The sequence below is a fragment of the Aphis gossypii genome, chromosome X, assembly GCF_020184175.1.
Source record: "Aphis gossypii isolate Hap1 chromosome X, ASM2018417v2, whole genome shotgun sequence".
Classification (NCBI taxonomy): domain Eukaryota; kingdom Metazoa; phylum Arthropoda; class Insecta; order Hemiptera; family Aphididae; genus Aphis; species Aphis gossypii.
Genome location: NC_065533.1, coordinates 42138484 through 42165902, shown reverse-complemented (window position 1 = coordinate 42165902; position 27419 = coordinate 42138484). Strand labels below are relative to the sequence as shown.

Genomic DNA, 27419 nt, shown 5'->3' with positions numbered 1-27419 from the left:
AAATATTTTTTGTCACGAAACGACAAGATTAGATGTGTTTACGTTATTCGTGATTGAATATATTCTTCAGTACACACGTTTAGGTATACGACATGAATAACATATTAAAATAACATATTATATGAGTATATATTACACATAGGTAATCAAAAATCGATGATAATATTATAATTTAATCTTTCGTCCACGTGTTATAACAATGATACCAATGTCAAAATATAAAATAAGTATAAGTCATGAACTTTAAAAAAAGCATTAGGTACATCGTGCATAGCATATGGTAAAAATGAATCAAACTTTGGACGTGTTTTTACTTGTTTATTGTTATTTTGTGTTAATAAATTTCTTAAGATCTTTCAAAAAAAAAAAATTGTTTTTTATACATATTATCATATTATTTTTGAAATATCCCTAGGTTTTAGAATCTTTAGATACTATTCAAAAAATTAAAATAAAGATACTATTCATACCTTTTAACTTAACAATAATTAAATTCACTTTATATCAATTAAAAATAACAGAAATAAATAGATTTTTCTGAAAATTAGATGTATTATGTTATGACTTATGACTTTGTGAGTATCATAAAACGAAGACAGTCCATGTGGGTATGACGATCACGTCCTCTTAGGTGTGATATAATTACATTATATTATAACTTGCTATGTATTATATTATATAGTTTTCAATCGTTGTAAAATTTTATAACTAAAAAGTAACACAGTGAAATATAAAGTGTGATAAATTATTCTTACATTTAACTATTCAATTGTATTACTGTCAGTAATATAGTTTAATTACACTTTTTTAATAACATTCATTAATTTTTCGTATAATATAGGTTTATCACAATATAACTAATCAATTAAACGCTTCAAAATATATATATTTACTCCACATTTCTAATTTTTGGTCATTCGTATGATTTGTTTTGTCATACTCGTGTACACACGATATAATAATTCTAAAAACTATTACATTATTATAATATAAATAATAGTATAAAATATAGGTACCCTACTATTTTTCAAGACGATTTTACTTTTGGCTACGAATATTGAAATTAATGTTGTTATAGTTACACAATATCAGATTATTATTATTATGAATACAACATATTGACACGGTTTCGTTATATAGGTACCTATACTTTAAAAACAACGTAGACTATCGTATGTAGAGAACTATTATTGGTGCACTGCCTATAACTACAGGCAATAATCTTTCGTCCCATAAGCGGCACTACCTACCTATAACGTTATTTGTATTGAAACTTTGTAACGACACTACATATATAGGAACAACAACTTTCTGTTATAGATATCATAATAATACCATCGTTATATATAGGAATTGTAATGTATATTATGCAATTACGTTGTAATACTATCAAGTTTAATTAACTAGATAGACTCGATATATACACACCAGAAATAAAAAGGGCATGAATAGACTTTAAAATGTTTTCGTGAATGTACACGTCACGAGTGTGTGTGCGTATGTTGTTTAGTGTTTACAGTGTTTTTAAGCTTAGACCCAGCTTTATCAAATGAAACAGATACAACGAAAAGTTATTGCAAACTTTAATACTATGGTATATAAATATATATATATATATACTATATAAAAGTATAAATCTGTACGAATAAAATCAATTTTAAATTCTACGAGTGTATAAAGAGTTCAAAAAGCAATTGGTCCAGTATTGCGAATCATCAATTAAATAAAAATTCAACTCTTACTAAGTACAGCCTCTACAGATGGACTCTTAGACAAGTCACCAATCGCGTTTCCCTATCGGCTATCGAATTTTACTCGTTGTAAACCGAGTGAATAAATTCAATAATAATTCTATATTACGTATAATGTAGGTATAGGTAGGTTTATAACATCATACCACAAACGCATTAGATAATTATTTTATTACACACAGCCGCAGCAATGAAAAAAGCAATAATTGTGTTTGACAGTTGTACAGTGTCGATCGATGGTTGTTATAGTCGAGAGCGGTTGAGAGTATAATGGCATTTCGACTTTTAGTTATATACACGGAAAAGCTTTTTGGCATTGATCAAATATGTAAACTTCCCATCTGGTTTTGACTGTCAATCTTTATATACCTACACACCTACATTATACATGTATCATATATTATGTATATATTATATGCTTGCAGTCTATATGAGTACATATAACATAAATATTATACATATTATAATATACGTATATATTATACATCACCATGACAAATAACAGACTAGTTAGACAGTATAAAAGCTTAATTATTATCATAAAAATTACTACCCACGAAAAACATTTCGAATTCCATTAAATAATCTTATACACAATTTGCTAATGTGCCTTCAATGTAAATTTACTGAAACTTCCTAATATAATTATTATATGTAGAAATAAAATCAAAAACACATTACATAACATAGGAACACTAAGTTAAATATAAAAATGTATAGTTTTAAGGTTAACGCATGTTTGCAAATTATTTTATAGATATAATTCATATAAAATTGTGTATAAGTAGCTAAGAGTTGAAAATTTAATACAAAATTTTCAATAAGTTTGGCTAACAATAATTATAAAAAAACCTATATTTTGGTGTATTCAGGCCATTAAAACATAAACCACCTTTTTCACCAACCACTGAAAATTATATTCTAGGCTGAGAAATCATCTTCGTTCCGAATCGTTTTTCATATACAATGATACCTCTCATTGGATTAAAATTTAATACATCAATTTTATTGGCCTACTATACAGCAGAGTGGTACCCACTTACTACTCTTTTTTTATTTTATGTTGTTTTTGTACTTCAAAACTATACTTTATATGTGTTATAATACTTAAGTGTTGTGACAGTTTAATGTTGTAACATTTTAACAATTTTAATTTTAAAGCAAATTAATAGTTCATATTTTTAACTAATTATTTTCGCAAAATGAGTGATGATAGTATATATAAAAAGTCCATAATATTAACTAAGGATTTCTTTATTATCAAAGAATAAGAAGATTTGGATACCTAATAAAACATGGAGCAATAAAAATTATTGGGTTCACGAAATCAATTCAAAAAGTAAAGAAATGATTAAATATTTTCATTATTAATATTACAATAAACTGTACATACTATCATAATTTAAATAATAAAAGTACTCCAATCAACTCATACAACATACATAATAGGCACTTATTGTTATACTTTGTTGTGTTATTATACATTTATACGTTATAAACGTTGTATTGTTCTTAGGTGTACAGTACGATTTTGTAATCTCGAACAGTTACCGTATCTAGCTATAAATTATGTAAACCTAATAATATGAATACAGTATTCTTTCGTTCATAAATATATAAATAATATAATGTTATATTATATCATTCATAAATAATTGTTCGATTTTAAAACGTTACATTGAAGATTGTTTTATTATGTGCTTCTTTGTAATGAACTCTTTTCGATTGATTATTTTATGAATGATGACAATAACGTAAAACTATTGGTTGATATAATATAATAGCACGTATTACAAAAGTAATGTAAAAGATAATATTAAACAGTGTGTCTTTTATTCGCTGTCGTAGTTTAATAGGTAATACATAAATACATATTAGTATTATATTTACAAATCATTTTTATAGGATCAATTTTAAATTAACATACAATACGAAATACGAATGATTTAAAATTCACCCCATCAAGTTAATAGATACGCTGCAATTTTAATTTTTAGATAATTCTTAACATGGCTGCATATAGTACCAAGTTGGAAGTAAGTAGACACCACCATACACACATATGTTTTGTTCACTAACAACAGAATTGTATTCTTAAACATAGCAAACAAAATAATTTTAGTGGGCTCGTATTATTGTAAATTTCGATTACTTCCAACGTCGGGTTGTACGACGAAAAAATTATTACCGTGATCCATGGTCTTTATTTTATCGGTATTTTTAAATTACATTTTTGGAGTTGTGTAGTATTATAACGTCGTTTTAAAACAAACGTAAAATCCATATTATAATTTATTTTAATAATGAAATACAAGAGAAAAAAACGTCGACAGACCAAGTGCGAACCTTATTTTCGTCTCTGAATGGTTTAATAATCAACTCTAAATAATATTAAACATAAACTTAAAGTGCGTATTATTAATCGGAGGCATTTCGAGCGTATCCTGTAGGTACATACCAGGACAATAAATTGTTTTCGATGGATGGGTGGATGAGTGATACACTATAGAATGAAAAATTAATTAAATTAAATAATATACAGCCTCACGACCGGGTAAAATCCAAGTGTTTTTGCTCTGATGAATTTTTTTTTTTTTTGCTGCGACCCCTGTAATATTTATACAATCGTATCGGGCCACTGTTAGCGTATTTTGTGGAATAATTCAATGTGTCAGCACTACGATTATACTTTATTGTATCGTTATAAACTAATAAGTTATTAGTGATAACTGATAAATTAAGTACAAGTAACAAGTTACCGCACAATTATTTCAATATTTACTGCATTAGACATTATAATGCAAAATATTATATAATAATAAATATTAAATTTAAGGAAATCTTTTAATTATTTATTTCGATTATTAATATTAGGTTTATTTCTTTAAAAAATATATATATATTTGGATTTAGGAGCAATTATTCCAATACTATTTCGTTATATTAATCACCTAAAACAAGACATAGAAATTTTATTTCTAACTTCTCAAAAATGTATTTTATTAACAATTAAGTTTCAATTTAACTATAATATTAACTAGAAAATCGGAATGTGCACTACACGTTTCTTGAGCGCAATAATACAATACTGAGAAAAAAATTCATTAATCACATTTCTTGTATGTTCAGGCCCGTACTCAAGTACCCCCCATCCATTGCCAAAAATAATTGTGTTTTTCATTTTTGATTGACAAAACCACTTCCTCAAACATCGTAATATTTTATCCAAATTCTAGTCTTTTTGCTATTGAAAAGAAATTTTTAGACAAAATCGCTCGTACAATGTTATTTGAAACCTATATTTCAATTGTACATGACAATTCTCCAGGAATTTAAGTAAGTGAGGCAGAAATTTGACGACGACGACAAGTTGGTATAAATATTTGAAACGCCCTTATTGATACCTTCAATATTGTAATGCAAATATGTTTCCAAACGTTCATAAAATATAACGCAGTTTTTGTCTGTGACTAAAACGACTAATGAAAGATCATTTTCAACGTTCATTCAAACATCACATAAAAACTTACAACATACGATCAACAATGAGAAAAGGTAGCTTAAATAAACAGGCACATCACATTAAATATGCATGGTGATATAAACTCGCATATCAATAAAGCATTGAATGAATTGTTTTTTACCCTTCGTCGGGTAAATTTATTACATCAATGATTTGTATTTTATAATATCGAAAAAAAAAACCCAATTTAATATACTTCCAAAATTAATAATAAATATAAATACATACCTAATACTATTTACTAATTATTAATGTACCTATGCATTTTATACATTTTTAAAGTCTCCCCCCCCCCCCCCCCGGTTATAAATCTTTATATATAATATAATAGTACAATAATTATTTTTTTTTTCCGGGGCAGAAAGAACGGCTGACGGAGTTGATGATAATGTCATAATGAGAGTGAGATGATATTATACTTTGGCGTATCTTATACAATACAATATATTACGAGATTGTACTAATTGTTTCCGACTATGGAGTACTGGCGCGGCGAACGAAAATATTATAACAATGATAATATAGGTGCTTATATTGCGAAGAAAGATAAACGAACAACAAACGAGTCGTTATTATTATTTCTTAAATTACGATAAAATATAATTATATTATATTATACTATGCTCAGGGTTTTTTTCTCTCTCCCGTCGCCCATTACTATCAGCTGCTGTCTCTCTATCCGACACATTCGGCAATCGTTCGGTATCTCTATCGTTTAATCGCCGCGCGGCACATACCCATATTATCGAACTATATCGCGATACGTCTTATAACCGCGCCGGTCGCGTCGCACTAGACACGTTTTCTAAAACAGTCTCCCAACAATAATAATTTTATAACATTTCTGTAATTACCGAAAAAAAAAAAACTTAAACACTACCGTTACACAACGTCCGGTTTTATAGCTTTAATATAATATTATTATACTAAACTGTTACCTATAATATTATAATGTCGTAATTATACTGTCTCTCGCGAGAATCTACCGCGGTTATTGTTTTTGCTTCGTCTGAGCTCAAATTATAATCTCTGCCGTCGACCGGCAGCCGATTTCGGAAGGAATACGAAATAATTTATTTGGTATCTACCTACATCAACCGCACACGGTTTAAATAACCATCTTCCGATCCGGAAAATACCAACGGGCCAAATCCACCACACTGCAGGTATGAAAACGTTTTGTTATTACTTATAAGTACCTACACGAAAATTTACATTTTATCATGACACGGTAAGACACCGCACAGTCTAAATTAAATTACTAAATCGGCCGTTTTTTAATTTTGTTCGTGCACAAAAACGGTCGTTTAGTTCGTCGCCGCCGAATCGAATCGATCATTATCGTGTTGGCCACCAGTCGCTGTAACATGTGAACGCATAAACAGTAAACACACAATACTATAAAAGTGTAAAACGTTCCCGGTCGTCGTATTAGATCATTTTAGTTTAAAATTAAAATCAAATATAGAATAGCGCGCATAATATTACACAATGTATTGCCATTCAAAAATATTCATTCAGCGAGTTTTTTTTTTTTTTTGATTATTTCGTTCGTTTGAAAGGAGGGTTTATGTTTGCCGTTCATAATATTATATAGGCAATGGTATACATAGATATTTACGCGTAATACATTAAGGGGATTCAACGCCAACGTACCAATAGCACTGCCACCTACCCTATCACAAACACACGAGCTTTACATATAATTATATAATATTAATATACCCACGGCCCACACCGTATTTATAACACGCGCGTCCTATTATCGCGTATGTGAAATCATTATAACGATCGAGTCGTATGAATCGGTACGACGGCAATAATGAGCGCACTGCCACCATCATGGCGATTTATAATGTCATGATTATTATTATTATTATTTTGTCACCGCACCAAGTTGTAGGTCGTATACGACACAAATACACTAGTGTTATATACCTCTAATGCCATTTGACCGAGACGTATGACAACAACGGCGAGCCTATTAAATATTTCGTCGATATTCAACGATACTAACTCTTCGCAAACGCGGACGACCGTTTTCGAAATGAATATTGTATTGCAAAATACGTTCACCGGTGTGCTGAATCGGTCGGATGCTCATTCTATTTAAGATATATTATTATACGGTTCGTATAGACGTATATTATACAGAATGATTAGCCGAGTAAGCTCGTCTTTTTTTTTTTTTTTAATAATGCGTTATTTGTTCAAAATCTGATTATTGGAATTCGAAAATACGCTTAAAGACCGTGTTTTTTCAAATCTGTGAGATTTTTTGGTGCCGAGTACTTTAAGAATGGAATATGTGGTGATACAAACTTCTGTTTTTCAAATGAGAACCTACCCTTCCTTCTGTGCTATAAATAAAATTATTAAATAATTTTCTTAGAGTATTGACGAACTAAAATCAAAATTCGAACGGGAAAATTTCAATCTATACTTAGAGCCTCTACCTAGCGCTCTAAAAATAATATAATAGGTCTAGAAGATAGTCTAAAGACTATGGTGACTTTGATTTATTAGTAATTAATATAAATCTATCGTCATATTTTATATTTTGTAAAAATTATTACACACTAAATTCAATATCAAATCTAATTTAAGATTTTTTTATTTTTTTTTTAAACTCTTTTTATGAGATATTTTCTATAGAATAAACATTTTAATAACTAAAAACTAATTGTTCGAATTTCGAATTCAAAACATTATTCACTGAATAATTTTCAAAAAAAAGACGAGTTCTCATTTGAAAAACAGAAGTTTTTATCGTCACAGGACACTCCTTAAGTAGTTCAAACAATTTGAATAATTTGCAAACAAGGTCTTTAATTATATTTAAAAATTCCAAAAATCAGAACTTGAATAAATTAATTATTAATTTAAAAATAATGGGAATAAACATGGTTGGTGAATTACTCTGTTGATTAATTATATTTTATAATCGATGATAATTATCGTTAGGGGACAGTAATTATAAATACAGTAATTAGTAATCGTGTATCAGAGCCGCAAAGGCGCAAACATCCTAAAAGACGTCCAACCAAGTTTAAGAGAACACCTCTTTCATGTGTAGTATTTTCAACTTACTAACGTGCAACTTAGTATACTTGCATTTAGCATAATAATCCATTTTATGTTGTTATCTTTAATATTAGAATCGATTTACCAAACTTAGGTAAAATAGTAAGAATATTATCTAGAGCATTCCATACGCTTTTATTATATTTTCTTTTTAAAATGGGTTATAAATTTATAATTATGTAAAATATTACTACTTTAAAATGCTCATAACTTGCTTTAAAATTATAATATTAAAAAAATCCTATTAAATCCTATCCGATCCTCTAAAATAATACTCTTATACCTTTTTATTTGATTATTGATAAATCGACTCTAATATTAAAGCTAACAACATAAAATGAACGCAAACTGACTATGTTGAACGTAAGACGAAAATAACACATATATAATATACGTGTCAACAAAACATAAAAATAAACTAGAATATAATGTTAAATTTAGTATTGGAAAATTATTAGGTGTGCGTTATGTCAGTAAGATAACGTTATTTAGCTTAACGATCCAGACGCATCGAACGTTTTAATACAACCGTAGTCATTGTCGTGAATACAATTTCCAGCCTAAGTTTTATCTTACGCGGTTATTACCTATGTTATATTAATATATTTTTTTTCATGATAATATTATAATGCGTGTACGTTCGATCCGCCCGTGGTGAATGTAACTACAGTGCTTTGATATAGTGAAGCGATAATCTAAACTCTCGGGCAAACTCAGTTGACGTTTTACGTTATTATTATTATTTTTTTTAATTAACTTTCAGTTTTCATATCGATATTTTTCCAATACGCATTCGTTCTGAAATCATCATTTAACAATACCACGTCTACGCGTTCAACGCCTAATCGCCCTGCGATAAAATCCTAACCGACCGCGACGAATATATATTTTTGTTTTTCAGGTATTGACAAAGTACCTAAACGGCCATAATTACTGTGAAAATACTATGGAGAAAAAAACTATAATATACAACTTCGGTCCAGACGGCCGTGACGCGTGTTGGGCCGCGTTGACGAGTTCATGGAGCCATTTTTCGAAACAGCAAGGTAAAATATTACAACCGTCATATTATATTACATCCGCGGAGTTAGCGTTTGGAGGAAACCGTTGTTATAGCCGTCCACTTTAAGGGACTTTATACAGCTGCTAAATTTATTGCGCACATATGTATAATATTATAATATCTGCACAACATGTGTACGACGTTTTGTTATCGTGATTGGACCTTCGACCAAAGTACATCGACTTAAGTTATGAACGTAATATAATAAAGCATGCAATATGCTATATTATTTTAACGGATCAACGAATTCCGAAATCACCTAAATATTATGTATACTCGTAATGGTATGATTCTATATGGTTATTGAATTAATGCGTTTGATATAATATGATGGTATACATATAAATAAATTGTCGTCAGTATCTCAACGACGTCCTATTTTTCAACCATGAAATTACCTAATTTCATATATTATATAGTAAATACTAAATAGCATTACTGAAAATCATAATAGTTAGATTATGCATTATATAATACAATTAATTTCATGACTCATAAGACATGATAAAAAAACCCGTTTATTAATTTCAACATTATACAAGCTCAATTGTTTATAATCGATTTAAATGATAAACATAAAATTTTATTTGACATAATAGTAAATTTTGTAACCTAATCACACAGAAGATGTTTAAAAAAAAAATTAAAAAATGCTGTTTATTTAGTTATTATATTAATACAATTATAATTCATAAATACAGTTATTAAGTCCAAAATTAAATAATATTAAATACATATTTCTTTACCAAAAATGTTGTTTGTATTATTATTTCTTAATTATTATAATTTTTAGATTTTATTTGGTTTAAAAAAAAAAAAAAATTATGAATACCTATATGAATTTAACGACCAATAGGCTTATAGATAATTTTACTACATAAAATATTAATGATTGTATCTGTACAATATTCAATGTAAAAATTTGAATAATTTATACTTGTTAATAAATACTAATTAATATTAATTTATAATACTTTTATTTAGTCTCTTTAAAAGCAAAAATATAAACAGTACAGAATATAGTAAACACAATAGTGTAAACAATCAATATATTTTATAAGCTGTGTATTTTTACTTTTAATACCTAAGAACAATAATGTATTATAAAATAAAGGAATATTATACATTTTTTTTTGTATCAAAATGTATTAAATTTTTTTTAAAAGTTGTGTTTTAAAATTATCGAAATACTTTGAATAATATATTATTTATGTTTTCATCGAAACAGCAGATAGGTACTCAGTAAAATTATAACTTATTCATAAATAAAACAAAATAAATGTCAGTTTCGACTATTTCAAAAATAATAATTTAGCTGTTTTTGAATATTTCGTTATATATTTATATACTATTAATATATTTTTTTTAATAAAATAAATAATTTTATTAATTATCAAGTCTTACAACTTCGGGTTTCATACTTCTTCCTGTTATTAAGTGATAATAATCGTATCAGTTTTTTGTGTATTAAGTGTTTATATATTATATACTATATAATATTTAAACATATTATCCATATAAAGTTTATACATTTGTAATTTTAGTTGTTATAAATATATATATATGTATTTAAATGTTATTTATTTAAATATTCGGTTAGATTTAAGATTTTTAGATAATGTTTAATTTGTTCTTGAAGTTATAGTTGGTACGTAAAGAAATCTCTCAGTAGCTTTTATCAGATTTTGTCTGTTGATTAATATGCATGACTTGTATAATAAACAATAAATACTGATTTTAATAAAATAAATTTAAGAAACATCAAATGCATTGAATTACTGAAAAATTAAGTAAACCTATCTAAAATGTTTAAACTGATGAAATATTTTACTCAAACCGTAACTTATTTTCTCGGATTTTTAGTATTTAAAATGATTTATCTGCAATATAAAATTAATTTTGAATGTTTTTGTTTACTTGATTCATATTGGTTAATGGCTGTAAATTATATCATTTTAAAAATACTTAATTACGAACAAATATTAATTAAAAGTTGTTTAAATAGTTGAGTTTTAAATAATTGTACAATACTAATTAACTTATAATTGTGTACACTACAATACTACAATACATATTATTATAATACTACTAATCAAAATAAATATATCGTATTGAATTTTAAACCAATCAAATACTTATTTGAAACTTTAAGTGACTTGAATAAGAACATTTTTTAATGGATACAGTAGTATTATAAATCATTAGTTAGATATTTTTTTGTTTAAACGAATACGTAACTATTAAATTAGGTACGTTTCATTAGAAAAATATAATAATTAACATTGAGGTGGTTTTACTAAAAGATAATTTAAAATGTTATTTTTTATGATCGGCAAACACCCCTAGAGGATCACCCTTAACAGAAAAGTCGGCTTAACCAAAATGTGTTTTTAAGCTATACAAACAATATAATATAATATTAATTCTGGAATATAATAAGATACCATTTTTAATTAAAGCTTACGTTCCAATTATGAGAATTTGAGAAAAACAATTTTTAATTCCATTCTAATGATTTTTTTTTTTTTTTACTTTTTTGAAAAAATATTATGTATTGTATATTTCTTTACTAATAAGAATGTTTACATTTATTTTAATAATATGTTTATATAAGGAGTGGTGTACCACTATATTATTATATCATGTCAGCCGTCTTTTGTAAAAGTCATTTTTTCAAAACAAAATTATTACAGTATTATTATTTATAAATAGATACATTTTAATTCTTTTTGTTCCAATTTTTGTTTTTATTATTTGTCTTTTTTCCATAACATTTTTAAAAAAAAAATCATCAATTTGTTAGTCCAATTTTTCACAAAAGTATATTACTTAGTTAAATCATTGATTACATTAATTATAAACAAAACCTAAAAAGCTATGGATTTCAAGTGTTGAACAAAATGTAATATATAAATAATATTAATTATTTACTAATTTTTTATTTAATAGTTTGTGAATTAAAAAAAGTACAAAAGTAAAATTATAAACCAAGTAATTGAATTCTTTTTTGCGTATAAAATAACATATTATAGGTATTAAAATAATTTTTCCAATTACATTTCTCATAATCACGTATGTGGTGTATTCAATATTTATAAAATTAATAAAAATTTCAATCGATTTTAAACAAAACGAACTGTATATTATTTTAAGAATAATATATTTTCTTCTATACAATCGATAACCAAAATTTAGAAGTTTAAGATGAAAATTATAAGCATGTCATATTAATAAACATTGGGTAATGATTTTTAGTTATTAAATTAATAATTTTTCCATAATATTAATTAAATTCATTTAAAATATATCAAAAATATTCTTAAATGAATAATTATTGTTGTTAAGATCGTTTAAATTTTATACGTTTTAATTCATTCTCATCGTTTTTATTTATTTGTAAGAATATAAAAATTGTATAGTAATTTTATAGCATAGTACATAATAAAATATATAATATTTAGATTATACAATGTTTAGTTGTCTTTTCAATTTATTTCTATTTTATATTGTAATAAACATCAAATTTATAAAGAAGGACCTTTATTTATTAAGATTTTAAATGCTCATAAGTTGTTTTGTTCAATTCGATTTACTTTCCCATTATATAAAAAATAATAATAATATGTATATTGTATAATTAGATATTATCTAATTCATTATTTAATTTATTATTTTAACATTAAATGTTTAATTACTATATAATTAACAACTTTACAAAATATTTTTTAAATATTCATACACATAGCACGTGTAACATTTCTCTAAAAAAAAAAAAGGTTATTTTTACAAACAAATAAATATGTTTAATGTTTATTCTTCATAATATATACCTAACCTAACGTAGCTATATAATATAACAGATTTAACTTGTATTCGAAGCATTTAGGAATATTTACCTATAAATTACTTAATAAATATTATTCTTTTTTCTTTTTGTTAACCATGATTACATAGTATAAAAACAACGTAACTTACGTAGTATACAATTGAATTGTATTTTGTTTAATAAAAAGATAATTAAAAATAATAAGCAGACAAAATTACATTTAGGGGAATTTTGGGATTAAGCTTTATAGCCAGCCTCGCCACTTTTCAAAATTACTATTAACTAAGTATTATTTAATATTTTAATGTTAGTATTGTATTATATTATTATGTTGGGGAACATTTAATAAATAATATTGTTAATAATATAAGTTTTCATATATTTTTCAAATTTGTATTTTTTTATAAAATACTGTTATTATCCTCAATTATTTATTTTTTATGAAATCACGTAAATCATTATAACTGTGTACTTAATAATTTGTGTTATCTGTAAGATACTAGATGAGAATCATATACTGAAGTTTAAAATTTTAATAAAAAATAAATCTGTTTAAAAAAAAAAAACATAATATTATAAATTAATATTTTGTTTTATTATTAAAAATAAATAATAATTTATTCTAGAAATCATAAAAAAAATTGAATTTGAAATGCGCAATAATTTTAGAAATTATTTATTATAATTGTAAACATCCATTCTGTAAATTTACCATAGAAATTTTGATTGTTATTAATCATTATAAAGATATTATACAGTATTCAATATTTTTATTCAATCACTACTCTAATGTTTCTGTTTTTGAAAAGATTTTAGAAAGTATCGGGATCTGAAAATAAGGATTTTTAACTATTTATAAATTGTTTATATTAATTATTTGTCTATTTGCAAATTAGACCATGCATATCCGTATTAGTAATTAACTTTTAAGTATAGGGTACGATTAGATTAAGTAAACATTTTCATTTGCACTTAAAATCCTTAAAATATACAATTAAAGTGACCAAGATATGTTTATAAGATAGGTATATATAGGATATTAACTATACAAATATTATGTTTTTGATGCCAATGCACATATCCATATTATAAGGCATAATATAATGCTATATTATTCAAAAATTTAAGAGTTATATTTATACCTAATATTTCATATTTGTAACAACTGACAACAAATGAAAATAAATTATTAATAATAACGGAAGCAACGTCTTTTGCTTATAATTTATAGTAAATTTATAAACTAAAAAAAGAATTTTGTATTAAATTGCATAAGTTACACAAATGAGTTGAAATGTAATGACAAATCCAATTAATACATTTTATCTAAATAAATATTAAGAGAGTTAAATGTAGTAAAGTTTTTTACAGATTAAATCTAACAGCTTGACAGGATAATTATAACTGGCTTATGTTTTATATAATAACCAAATTTTTCAATTACATAAACAGATTTGATTTGATTAACATCTTATATTTTTGAATAATATCATTTTATTTTTATTTTGAAAGTTCGTATATTTGTTTCAGTGTATTAAAAAATAAATAAATACTTTATTAAGTCACGCTTTTCATTATAAAGACTGATATATATTTCAGTGATTTTGTATAAAAAATACGAAATATCTCATATTGACGGAATATAAAAATACATTGCCCTCTAGACTCTTACTAAAAATATATTGAATTATATAAATTATATGTAAAAACATATTATATATTATTGTGTCCACATCAAATTTTAATAAAAAATCAAATGTGATTTTCAGTTTATTTATTACATTATATATTATAATATATAATATTAATAAATATTATATTCTAACTTATCCAACACCCACTAAATTTGAAGGTGTAAACGCATCTCCAATGAATTCTTTACCTCAAGAAGCCATTGATATACATTCATACAAAATACTTATTACATTTTAATATAATAAATAGGTAAATACATTTTCACCGTAGTATGTTAGAAACACCGTCACACTTACTCAACTGATATTAACAACGTTACTTATTACCTACTGTTAAATTTAGAACATAAATTCAATGGTTTAAATACCTAATAGTGTCTGGTGCAAGGTCAAAAAATCACGAACATAATAAAATATCATAGATAAAATCTATACCTAGTATAACTCTTACATAAATATTAATCTATAATTTTTATTGTTTATTTTAAATATATATAATTTAAAAGTTATGATAAATTATCGTATTTGATAAACGTATAATATTTAACAGAACGTAGATTTTACTCCGTTTTACAAACGTACAACATAGCACATTTAGTTGAACAAACCAAATTGTATGTAATATGCGAGTAAATCAACGTATTATAAAATTTTAAGCTAAAAACATATTCTATGTATGTACATCGGTTTATTATGATACTTAAATTTTTAATAGAGATTATCATTTTAAAATTGCAATATTTTACATTCTCATAACTTCTTTAAAAATGTAAGTATCATAAAAAAATTCATCGTTTGATACAAATATAATACATAATATTTATAATATTTTCAATAATTTTTGCAATAATTTGATTTACTACAATATTATAGCTAAAACGCAAAATTAGTTCTGCAGAGTGCAAATTTGTATTTCACAAGTTTATAAAATGGATACAGCACAATATGTGGATGCTATTATATCATCATTTATTTTTAATGAAATTTCATTACGCCATTCTATTCCCTGACTTTCCATGAAAATATATTATACTGAAATTCAATATTTTTGAATTTTTCATTGTCACTCTCAATCATCAGCCCGGTATTTGAATAATATATGAGCTCACACAGTCACACATACACAAGTTCTATTCATATTCGATATTTCGGTCTCGTTATTAGTAAACTTATAACCTGGATACTTAGTATTAAATCTAATATACTAAAATTATTATAAAATCAATGCCTTTGGTAAGTATGACCTATAAATATCTGATAGATAAAATCTTATTTTTATTTCAGATATCAAGAATTTAGTTACCATCAAATGAATTTAATTAATATATATAGTAATATAGTATATTCGAATATGTACCTTTATTTATATGTATATTAGAATATACAATGTACAAATTTAATATATGAGATATAATTGTGTTAAATAATCTGTATAATAATCTATGTATATGCATAATACATTTGTTTCTTTTTATTTAAAATTGTATTGTTTGAATAAATGTAATTAAAACGCAAGGTCCTCGGGTTCTTAACACACATCTTCACTATAAAATATAATAATACTACTAGTGTATGATATTACTGTATGCAAATACTTATTATAAAAGAAAACTAATTTGGTTATTTTTAATTTCATAAAAAAAAAACAACATATTATTATTTACAGTGTTTACAGAGCAGGGTTGGAGTGGTGAATAGCTCCTCTTATGACATTTGCACCACTGACAGTGGCGTAGACATGATTTCTAAAAGGGGGGGGATCAAATATAGAAAACGACATAGCTAAATAGAAAGGAGAAATTAGAAAATCCCCTACCCTCTCAAAACTTTTTACTTAGGTAGTAAAATACTTAACAATAACAAACAATAAATATAATTTTAATTGATTCAAAATTCACATCAAACACAAAAGATAAGCTATAAATTATAATAAAGTAAAAATAATCATAATCGTCATCGACTATTTCGATCAAATAAGGCATAAGCATTACTTTGCTATAAATAAACCAAAATAAAATTATAATGGTATTCAGTTTTGACAAAATTGTTAAAATTCAATGGCTCGATTGATCATAATTCATAATGTAACAAAATATTACATTATAGTGCATAGTGCATAATAAATATTCCAAACAAAATTAAAAAATAATAACACCAATGGAGGGAATCTGACCTCCACGTCCCCCCTTGTATACGCCACATGGCCACTGATACAATACGTCATATAAAATTAGTAATATATGAGCAACCGACTTTTATTGTAATTTACACGTAAACTTTTAAGTAATTAATGAAAAAACTCAAACCCATTTTTAATTATGTTTTAGGCCTTAACACCACACAAGTCTCGTGTGATAGTTCAGCGTGCAGTGATGTCGAAGCACAATTCAAAGATACTACAAGTAAGATATAATACTGCAGTTACATAGATAGTTATATTATTATTAAGATGACGTCACACTCACATGTATATTTTCTCCGTCTTATAAGTGCATAACATAGCAAATTTACGCAGAGCAGATAACGTTTACTTCAATTAGTTTTAAAAAATTAGAATCAATTGACCTATTATGAAACTTGATGGTAAAATCATTATCTGTGTTCGAATGTGGGTTTCTTACGATAATTAAATTGTTTTAGAAAGTTATACATATGTGATAAAGCGTAAACTAAATATACTTATAACTCACTTATAAACTTAATAATCGAAAAAAAAACGACGTACGAATTCAGATAATGTTCTTCATGGCGTCCGCTTAAATCATATCAAAATATTAGGCACATTTGGAGTTCCATTTCTCTACCACTTCCACCTATATTTAGATTTAAGAAATTAATTTACTCCATTCGTCTATGCTGGTTAGGGTTAAGTACAATCTCAACTCTTTCAGAAATTACCTAACTTTCAAATAGGGGACTGAAATATACCTCAAATCACTTACCTTTGTAAAAACAAAATTATTTTTTCTTGAGTGACTCATTATTATTATTATTATCATTGTTATTGCCCAGGTTAGGTTAAATTAAAAACAAGTTAACATAATCATTATTACTTTTATGTTTATTTCATAGAACATTTGGTTTGCCAAAAAAAAAAATCATTTTAATAGTCGAACAAGAGGACCAAAGATTCGTCTCCGACTAAATTGTTATATTTTATTTGATAACCGTTTACTAACCTCCATAATCGTATACCTATTCAAATTTTTTTTCTAATCATCACAAAAATCACGCTGATAAAATAAAATAATTTAATATAATTTACATCTACATAGGTAATAATATTTTCTTATACTATTCAAAATACAATTATATAATACAGTTAAAAACAAACAAAATAATATCAACATAAATCAATCAGCTTATAAAACAAATGGTACGCATATAAAATAACATTGACGTGTAAAAATAACAAAGTATTGAATAAAAGCTCTAAAATATGTTATTATTTAAATAAACATATTATAATAACTACGGTTTATAAAATATAGAAATGTTTAAGACATAACACTTATATTTCACTTTATACCCTTAAAAAAAGTAATATTTATATATTTTTAAAATCCAACATCATACAATATCACTGATTTACTATTATATACATAATCCTATATAAAATCCTGAATACAGCTAAACAGATCAGATATAAATAAATATTATGTCTTAATAATTTGTATATATTATAATAAATAGTAATATTAATAGTTTTCTGAATTTAAATAATATTTTTGACTATATACAAATTGTCTAGAAGTCTTGGACTGATTTAAATTTAAAATATGATATTAATGTAATGAAGTGTAAAAAAAATTAAATAACATCATATTTTTATGCAATTTTATGTTAATTATACCAATTTTATTTATACGTTGACAAGTTATTTTGTAAACCAATTTATATTTGGACCCAATACTACTATACTTATTATATGTTGAGACTTTATAGCCTAAATGAATTCGTTCCGACATTACATAATACATATGCAAGCATCTCGATGAACCAACTTGGAGTTCGTAGTTTTAATATCAATACTTTTAAAACGAATTTAATATATTTCATAAACATATCATAATATTTTACCTTAACTATTGTAATATCATTTATCAATATATGTAGTTATAAATTAATTACTAATATAATAGTTTATAATAATAATTACAACTCTTTCCTTGTGTATTATTTATTGTATAAATTTTATAATTTATAACATAATTTTATTTTTTATACAAAAATTTACTTTTTAAATAATAAATACATATTTCTATTTTTATTACTATATGTTCATCACATGCATTATAATATAGCCATATAGATATTAAAAATAATAAGTTAATCAGACTGAATATCTCTATACAATTATAAGTTATTACTTTGTTAGTAATTAATTTAACTATAACTATTAATATTGATAATAAAATATTTATATGGTTTTATTCATATTAAAATTACGATCCCTAAGTTGATTCGACGCGATGCGCTGAAATTTCTAATTAGAATCGGTTAAGACATAGTAGGTGGTATATCATAAGTAGAGATTTTAGCTCCACGTCCCACGCAGAATCGTACTACGATCAAGAAATACTTGAACCGAAGTTACATTAAATATTTATACTATTGTTAATTCTATACTTGATAAAATGTTTAAAATATATTAATTTTTTGAGATATTTATAGGCATGAGAAATTTGCAAGTGTTTAAATTTTTTTCTATAAATAATGTCGATAAAAAATTATTTTCTGGATCAAAATTCTTGAAAATGTAATAGAGGATCCGACATAAATTGTTCATATGTATCTATGTATAAAATAATCACAATTTTTATACACGCATTTGAAGTTAAAATATCTGTCAAGATTATAAAAAATTTAAGGAATACTATGTATACAAAAACTTTTTTTTTGAAACTTAAGTTCAAATTTTGATAAAATTACGTATTTAAACGATGAATTACCACATTCATTATTTTGTAAGAATTCTAAACATTATTCGTTCACTTTGCTTTAACAAAAATAGTAAAATACATTACTTATTGCAATATAAATATACCTATTATAAAATACCTTTAAAAATATAGGCTGATAGACCATTAGCCATTTCCGCTCAGAATCCAGTAGCGGCTCGTGAGTTAATATTCTGGGGAGACTTAAAATTATTTAACATAAACTACGTATAACAACGAACAAGAAAAACCCTGTTATTGAAAATCTAATAATATTATAGTATTACATATTTAGTTAATATTTTTAAGTTTAATTTGATTTTTTTGTTCGTAAGTTAAAGTATTAAAACCACTAGTTAATAATATGTCTATTATATTGTCTTTTTGCATTTTTAAATAATTAGAAATATAACAAATATCAAATAGAAGATAGTATAAAACCCTGTAGTAAACGTGTTATAGTTATTAAATCATAAAAATGCATTAAATTATGACAGCGACTATAAGAACGGCGCGCGGTACGGCAATTATTGTCGTGAACCCAGTCTCAATAGAGTCTATAATACGCAGCTTATTCTCCCTGCCCCCTCCGGCCCTCCATCAAACCGGCCGTACCATTTTACATGTTATGATTGAGACTGTCGGGCGGCAGTTTCACTGTAACGGCGACCGTCACCGTCATCGATAAAACTAATATAGCATTTCTATTAAAATAACTATTTAAAGGTTTTAGACTTGGTTGCTTTCAATTTATAATAATAAACAAAGAAAACGATATAATTGTATAATATTATATTTTCAATTCGAATAAAAATATTTTTATGCATTATTATTTTAATTAATTATTATTTACAAGTAACTGGGTTTTTTTAAGGGGGAGACTCAGTCTCAAAGTCTCCCCTGACGAGCCGCCCCTGTCAGAATCATTATTGTTACACAATGATATTTCATGTACCTAATTAATAGTTAACACATTCATTATAGAGACCCACTTGACAAGCCTAACGGTATCAATGGGTATATATAAAATGCGCTAGAAATTGCATATAAGAAAAAAAAATTGATGGTATTCAAAAAAGTTATCTGCAATTAATTACACCGGACGATACTGAAGTACCTACAATGGATATTCGTCAATTGTGCCAGAAAATACAGTTTTATTACATACATCTAAATAAATTTTTTTTGTCAATTCTATGTTTAGTTGCATTTAAGTCTCAACAAAGTTTAATTTTTAACAAGTTATTTTACAGTTTTTGGTATAAAATATTGACGTTAACGCATCGCATGCACCTACGTTATAAGTTATAAAAGTTATAACTGATGACAATTTATAATAATTTAAAAATTTTACATTTGAACATTTGAATTTTTTTTAATAAAATATCTAAAAATATTAGTTTATTTAATAAAAATTAATATTTTTGATGTATACTTACGACCTACCTAATTAATTTATGATAAATTCATTGTTTCAAAACACGTATATACTCGTATTTCAGTTAGTCTAGAAATTTCGGAACAACTAATGAACACCATACTCCCTTACCCATCTGTTTTTTTTATGTATACCTATATAAGTATACCTATTACACGCGTTTACTTAAAATTTTCAATTAACAAACTACACAATTGTTTTACTGTTGTGGTATTATAATTTTAATCGCTCTGTACCTATACATAGCAATATTCCTAAAACAAAAAAGCACGTTAAGTAATCCATGTCATAATACAGTTTCACAAACTGTTTCAGTATCATATAACAGCTGAATATACACTATGCATACTCGAATAAATTGTCTCCGGGCCAAGTTACAGAACTCTGCGTGTACAACTAACTACTGAGTACGTTTATTAAAAAAGTTTTTATCAGTGAATAAATTGGTTACGACAAATTCACGTTTTTAACAAATAAAAATACCGTTACGCTTTTGTTGTATTAGCCAATTATTTTCACAACGTCGTAATTGAATACAGTAATGCAGTTCACAGCGCCTTTGTCATATTTATTCATACAAAATATAATACTATAGTGCGCTCTAGTATTAATAGATAGTAACTAGTAACTGTAAACGCTTTTAAGCTGTATTTTGAAACATTTTGTTTTAACATTTATAATTGATTGTGAAAATATATTTATTTTTGAACCTATTTTTACATGATATTGAATGCTTTTTAAAATTTCCTTAAAACTAAGATAATATTTTTCTTGAAATTAAAAATAAAATTAATTTTACATAACAGTTTAGAATAATAATATTATTGTAACAGATAATATAACAATGAACATTATTTTTATTTTTGGCTTTTCTAAGAGGTGACAGTATTTTTCATAAGTTTTCAGTTGCTTACTGACATAACGTTTTGCCAATAGTTAACTTTTTGAATAAACATTGTTTGATAGTTGAGTACAAATTATATTTAATTTCAATTTCAGTTACCTGTAAATAAAATTCGATTGTGATATGAACAAAATATTAATAATAACTATAAAACTAAAATCGAAATCTTGTCGTAAATGTACAGTCATGTTGGTATAGATTTTTTTGCAATAAAAATGGATATTATTTTTCGATTTGATATACAATAGTAGGTACAATATCAGCAAATAATAGCAATAAACAACTAATTTCAAATTGTACCTACCTATGTTATTACTTCTGAAAACTTATTTCATTACTTTTATTTTTACTGCAGTTTAAAGTATAGTTACATACTTAAATCTGTACATAATATATTTGATACAATAAGCTAAAAAAGATATCTTAATCGTTCAATGATTTTATTAAACACATCGACAACGAGTTTCAATATAACTTACTCTTCTAAAGATTATTCTTAGGAGTAGAACCTATATTAAAAAAAAAAAAAATGCAACACCTTCAGTGTAACATTCTTTAATAATTATAAATTAATAAAATTTGAATGTTGTAGGTATTTTTATTAAATGTTGAAAAAATTCACATGGAAATTAAAATTAATATGAACTATTAAATTTTTTTTTTTTGTTGAATATTGACAATTAACTAATTTGAAATAGGTATTATTTAATATAATATGCTAGTATTGCAAATCATCAATAAGAAATGCGTTTGAGTAATTTAATCTGAAAAATGTTCAAAACAAATTTTATTCTCTTCAGAATCAAAAGTGTTTGGTGTACAGAAAAATTCTAATCGCATTTTATTTCAATCGTAGATTTACATCCTCATAAGTAAGAGTAAACCTACTTTTCTTTTAAAATTAAAAATAAGTACATACCTAATAAAATTAATTTAAAGTATGTTTGAATATAATTTATTCAGATACTTTCTTTTTATTTAACACTCAGAACCTAACTTTTATAATAATTACCTTGTAAATTACTCATTAACTAAATTTACTAAATAAATATTTTATCATAATTTAATCATAATAAATGTATCACAAATTTTGTAAAAAATTAATTAAATCTTTTAACTACATTGATATATTTAAATGGTATATTATTATTATTATTATTATATAAATAAGAATAATAAAACATAGAGCTTTAGATAGGTACCTTCTTTTTTAGTTGTAAATTTATTGTATTCCTAAATATTTCAAATTCCTACTTTATACAAAAAATTACTAATCGAAATAATAAAGTAAAATTATTATTATATAAATAAGTAATTTTATTAGTCTAAAATAGTTACCTAGTGTCAATTATGGGAGGTTCAAACAGAATATTTATCACGTAAAAGTTTTAAAGGTTATTTATTATATTTAAATTTTAATCCAATCCAATTGCGTTTCTCCACGTGAAAAACATATAATTTTATCTAATATATTATGTATAGTTTAATATTTTAATTATAATTGACAAAAACCGTGCAGGATTAAGAAACGAACGCCGACTATTAGTAAATGGGCTAATAAAGATGTCTCGCCTAATACGAAACTCCTATGTATATATTATATATATATTATATATAATATATATATATTGACTAATGACTAATATTATTATTACGGTTTGTTGGTTTGTAGGAACTCTCAACTTATGGCCGGTCAAGTCACGTGGTAGACCAAACAAAAAAAAGAAGCAAAACTTTTTGACAACGACAACAACGTCACTGTCTCCGCCGCCCCAGCCGCTACCACCGTCATCTCCAAGGACCCTCAAACGGCGATCGGATGTACTGCAACAACAGTGGTTATCGGTAAACTATCAGCTGTCCAGTTCGGCGGAGGTCGTGAAACAAAAGATTTCGGAACCACCTAAAGTTAACGGCCCGTGCAACTGCAGTCAATCAGTAAACTCGGAATTGTCTGGCGTGATCGTCACGAGCAACATCAACAACAACAACAACGACGATGACGTCGTCGACAATGACAAAAACAAGTACGGGGCGATGGAAACGATTGACTTTGCCGACCGGAAACAGCAGCAACTGATGCTGTGCGCGGCCGACTCCGGATCGTGGACGGACGTCAACGGACCGGTCGCCGTAGACGTCGCGGAGCAGCCGATAGAACTTCCAAACGAAGACGATCACGTTTCGTCCGTGTCACATCCACCGACTCCTCCGACCGCTGTCGTCGAGCAGCCAATCGAACACGCACGGCAGATCGAAAATCACCGAGTTGCGTCGACCGAATTCCGTCCACCGACGCCGTTCGCCGTCATCGAACAGCCGCCAATCGAACGTGCTCTGCCGAACGGAGATGATGATCACGACGTGTCGGCCGACTTGTGTCAACTGACGCCGTTCGCCGTTATCGAACAGCCAATCGAACGTGCTCTGCCGAACGGAGATGATGATCACGACGTGTCGGCCGACTTGTGTCAACTGACGCCGTTCGCCGTTATCGAACAGCCAATCGAACGTGCTCTGCAGCCAAACGGAGATGATGATCACGACGTGTCGGCCGACTTGTGTCAACTGACGCCGTTCGCCGTCAGCGAACAGCCAATCGAACGTGCTCTGCCGAACGGAGATGATGATCACGACGTGTCGGCCGACTTGCATCCACCGACGCCGTTCGCCGTTGCCGAAAATCCGACAATGATGGAAGTCGACGTGAGCTACCGCGAAGTTGTTTCACCTACGTTCCGGCCACAATTATCGCTTATGACTTCGACTACTGATGCTGATAATCCGACGGCCATCACAATTGTCTCGCCGTCGTCATCACAGTCACAGCCCAACGACGGCAAAGACTGTCCGGTTAAATCGAATTCGAGTAAGAAAAATATAGTACCAATCGAAATAAGTAGTTTTATCAAAAATTGATGAGACTAATTTAAAATTATGAGAACAATTTTAATGTTTTTGTTTAATTAATATCAATATTATTTTCATAACCTTTCTACCTAACTGTTGGGTTCATATCACAATCCTATCTGAGTCTTATAAATTCAATAGTTATTACACGTGAATGATGGTTCAGCGATGTGTTTTCATAATTTGGAGATTGAATATTGGAACACAATTTAATAAATTTGGATGCCATAATTTCAAACGTTATAAATCGTATGAAAGGTGTATACGATTAATAGTAATTAATTAAATATGTCAATAGTCAATACGTAATGAAATATGTAATTCCTATATAGCACTCAAAAAAGACATGTCTACAAAATGACTATTACGAAATAATTTTTTTAATTAATTTAAAATTTTTAAATGAATAAAATATCTTAACATCGATTTTATCATATTTAATTTGTCTAACTATAATAGATCTGCGTTAAGTTTCAAATATCATGGATATTCCAACTTTAAATGTCAACAATATACTTTTGGTTAAAAATTAAAACAAAAATCCTCATATTATGTGCCCTGCTACAAACCATGGACAAAAAACAAAAACGACCATAACGCACATTATATACCTACCTAACATCAATTAAATTATGATTTATGAATACATACTACCTAGTCATAACATACAAATAACAGGTCATTCATTATATATAGATATATTTATTTATTTACAGGCATGATAGTATTCTCAGAAAAACCGTTGTCCAAGTACGAGATGAAGATTAAAGAAATAGACAACAGTATAATATCATACTCGAAATCGTTCTTGAGCACGGTGTTGTTTGTCGTGCTTCTCCGCGTCTTGTTTTAATACAAAACACTTCAATTCAACTACCATTTTATAAGATGTCTATGAGTTCATTTATAAATTATATATTACTGGCGTACGAGTAATGTTTTCCTTCAGTCGGTCAATCCAAAGGATTTTCGATTTTCAAACGCACTCGCCATATTTTAAACGAATGTTTTTGAAAATCGATCGTCCATGGACCCCCTCAGTAAACGTTACTCGTCCGTATCAGATAATTATAATTAATAATAATAATAACTAATAATTACACATCATAAGAATCAAAATTTTTATTCAAATTATATGTTCATCGTTGATTTTTTTCTTTTTCCAAATAATGTTTATTTATATTACTGTTTAGTTTATACCATAATATTATTTATATATCGTACAATTTACACAATATTATTATTATCATTATTCCATACCTTGCTGCACGTGCTTTATTCTACCAGATAAATTATTATTATCACAACTGTAGCCTAGATTAGTTAAATTATCATCACTTATTTACCTATTGTTATAAAAGCTGTCCAGTGTCCACGTGTATGAACACTGTGAGTATTATTTATTTATTATACTTATTGCATTGCGAATTATTTTTTATTTTAATTGAATTATTATTATATTTTATGTATTATCATTATTATTAGATATTAAAAACCATTCTTTTTTGAAAGTAAATATATGTCGTAAAAATGTTATAAGTACAGGATTTTCAATTTTAAAAACAAAAAAAATCTTAAGAAAGTATATAGGTATTTGTCGTTAATTTTTTTTTTTTTTTTGTATTTAATTTAAGCGTTTCCTGTATGTATAATGTAAACTTATAAAATAGTTTTTTCACTGTACCATTATTAATGTTATTACGTATTATAACGTTTGTATTTATTTTGCTGTGTATTTAATTGTCATTAAATTATTGTAAAATTATGTAAAATTATTAAGGCATTTTTGACGAGATAAACGCCTATATTATATGCTCAATCTAATAAGAACTAATTTATTATAATAATCAAAATTAAAAAATCTATTTAATAATTAATCGTTAATTTATTGTATAAGCTAAAAATTATTAAAAGTTAAGTATTTTACGTAACATTTAAATTATTTACCTTAGAGCACACACTGCGCTCGAACATCGAAGATTAAATTTATTAATTGTTTTTTTGCATATATAGTATTAACATTAATACATTTATACCTAAATATTCTGTCAAATAATAATTACTATTTATGAAATATCACTATAGCTCTTTCTTATTTTGTTGTTTTTTTTTTTTTTTGCTCTTTATACTTCTGTATTGTGATTACCAATTACCAATTGAGTTTGTCTAGTATTTAAAAAAAAAGATATTTCCAAATAATCAAATTAATTTGTGTTTAGTTTTAATAAATATTAAATAGAATTATTGACTCGTCATTTTTCGTTTGCGGATCACAATTGTTAATTT

General features: G+C 26.2%; 1 protein-coding gene across 1 annotated transcript; it reads left to right on the top strand.

Moving 5' to 3' along the window:
- Positions 1-5992: 5992 nt before the first annotated feature.
- LOC114129349 (uncharacterized) lies at positions 5993-26856 on the top strand. The gene is made up of 5 exons (XM_027994064.2): positions 5993-6440; positions 9260-9404; positions 17269-17343; positions 23896-25092; positions 25850-26856. Exons 2-5 carry the CDS (start codon positions 9305-9307, stop codon positions 25984-25986), a joined length of 1509 nt encoding a protein of 502 aa, XP_027849865.2. The 5' UTR covers positions 5993-6440; positions 9260-9304; the 3' UTR covers positions 25987-26856.
- Positions 26857-27419: the final 563 nt, after the last annotated feature.

Coding starts and splice junctions, on each gene's coding strand:
- LOC114129349 (XM_027994064.2), top strand. CDS start 9,305: ATGGAGAAAAAAACTATAATATACAACTTCGGTCCAGACGGCCGTGAC. Junction 9,405..17,268: donor CCATTTTTCGAAACAGCAAG/GTAAAATATTAC, acceptor ATTATGTTTTAG/GCCTTAACACCACACAAGTC. Junction 17,344..23,895: donor ACAATTCAAAGATACTACAA/GTAAGATATAAT, acceptor GTTGGTTTGTAG/GAACTCTCAACTTATGGCCG.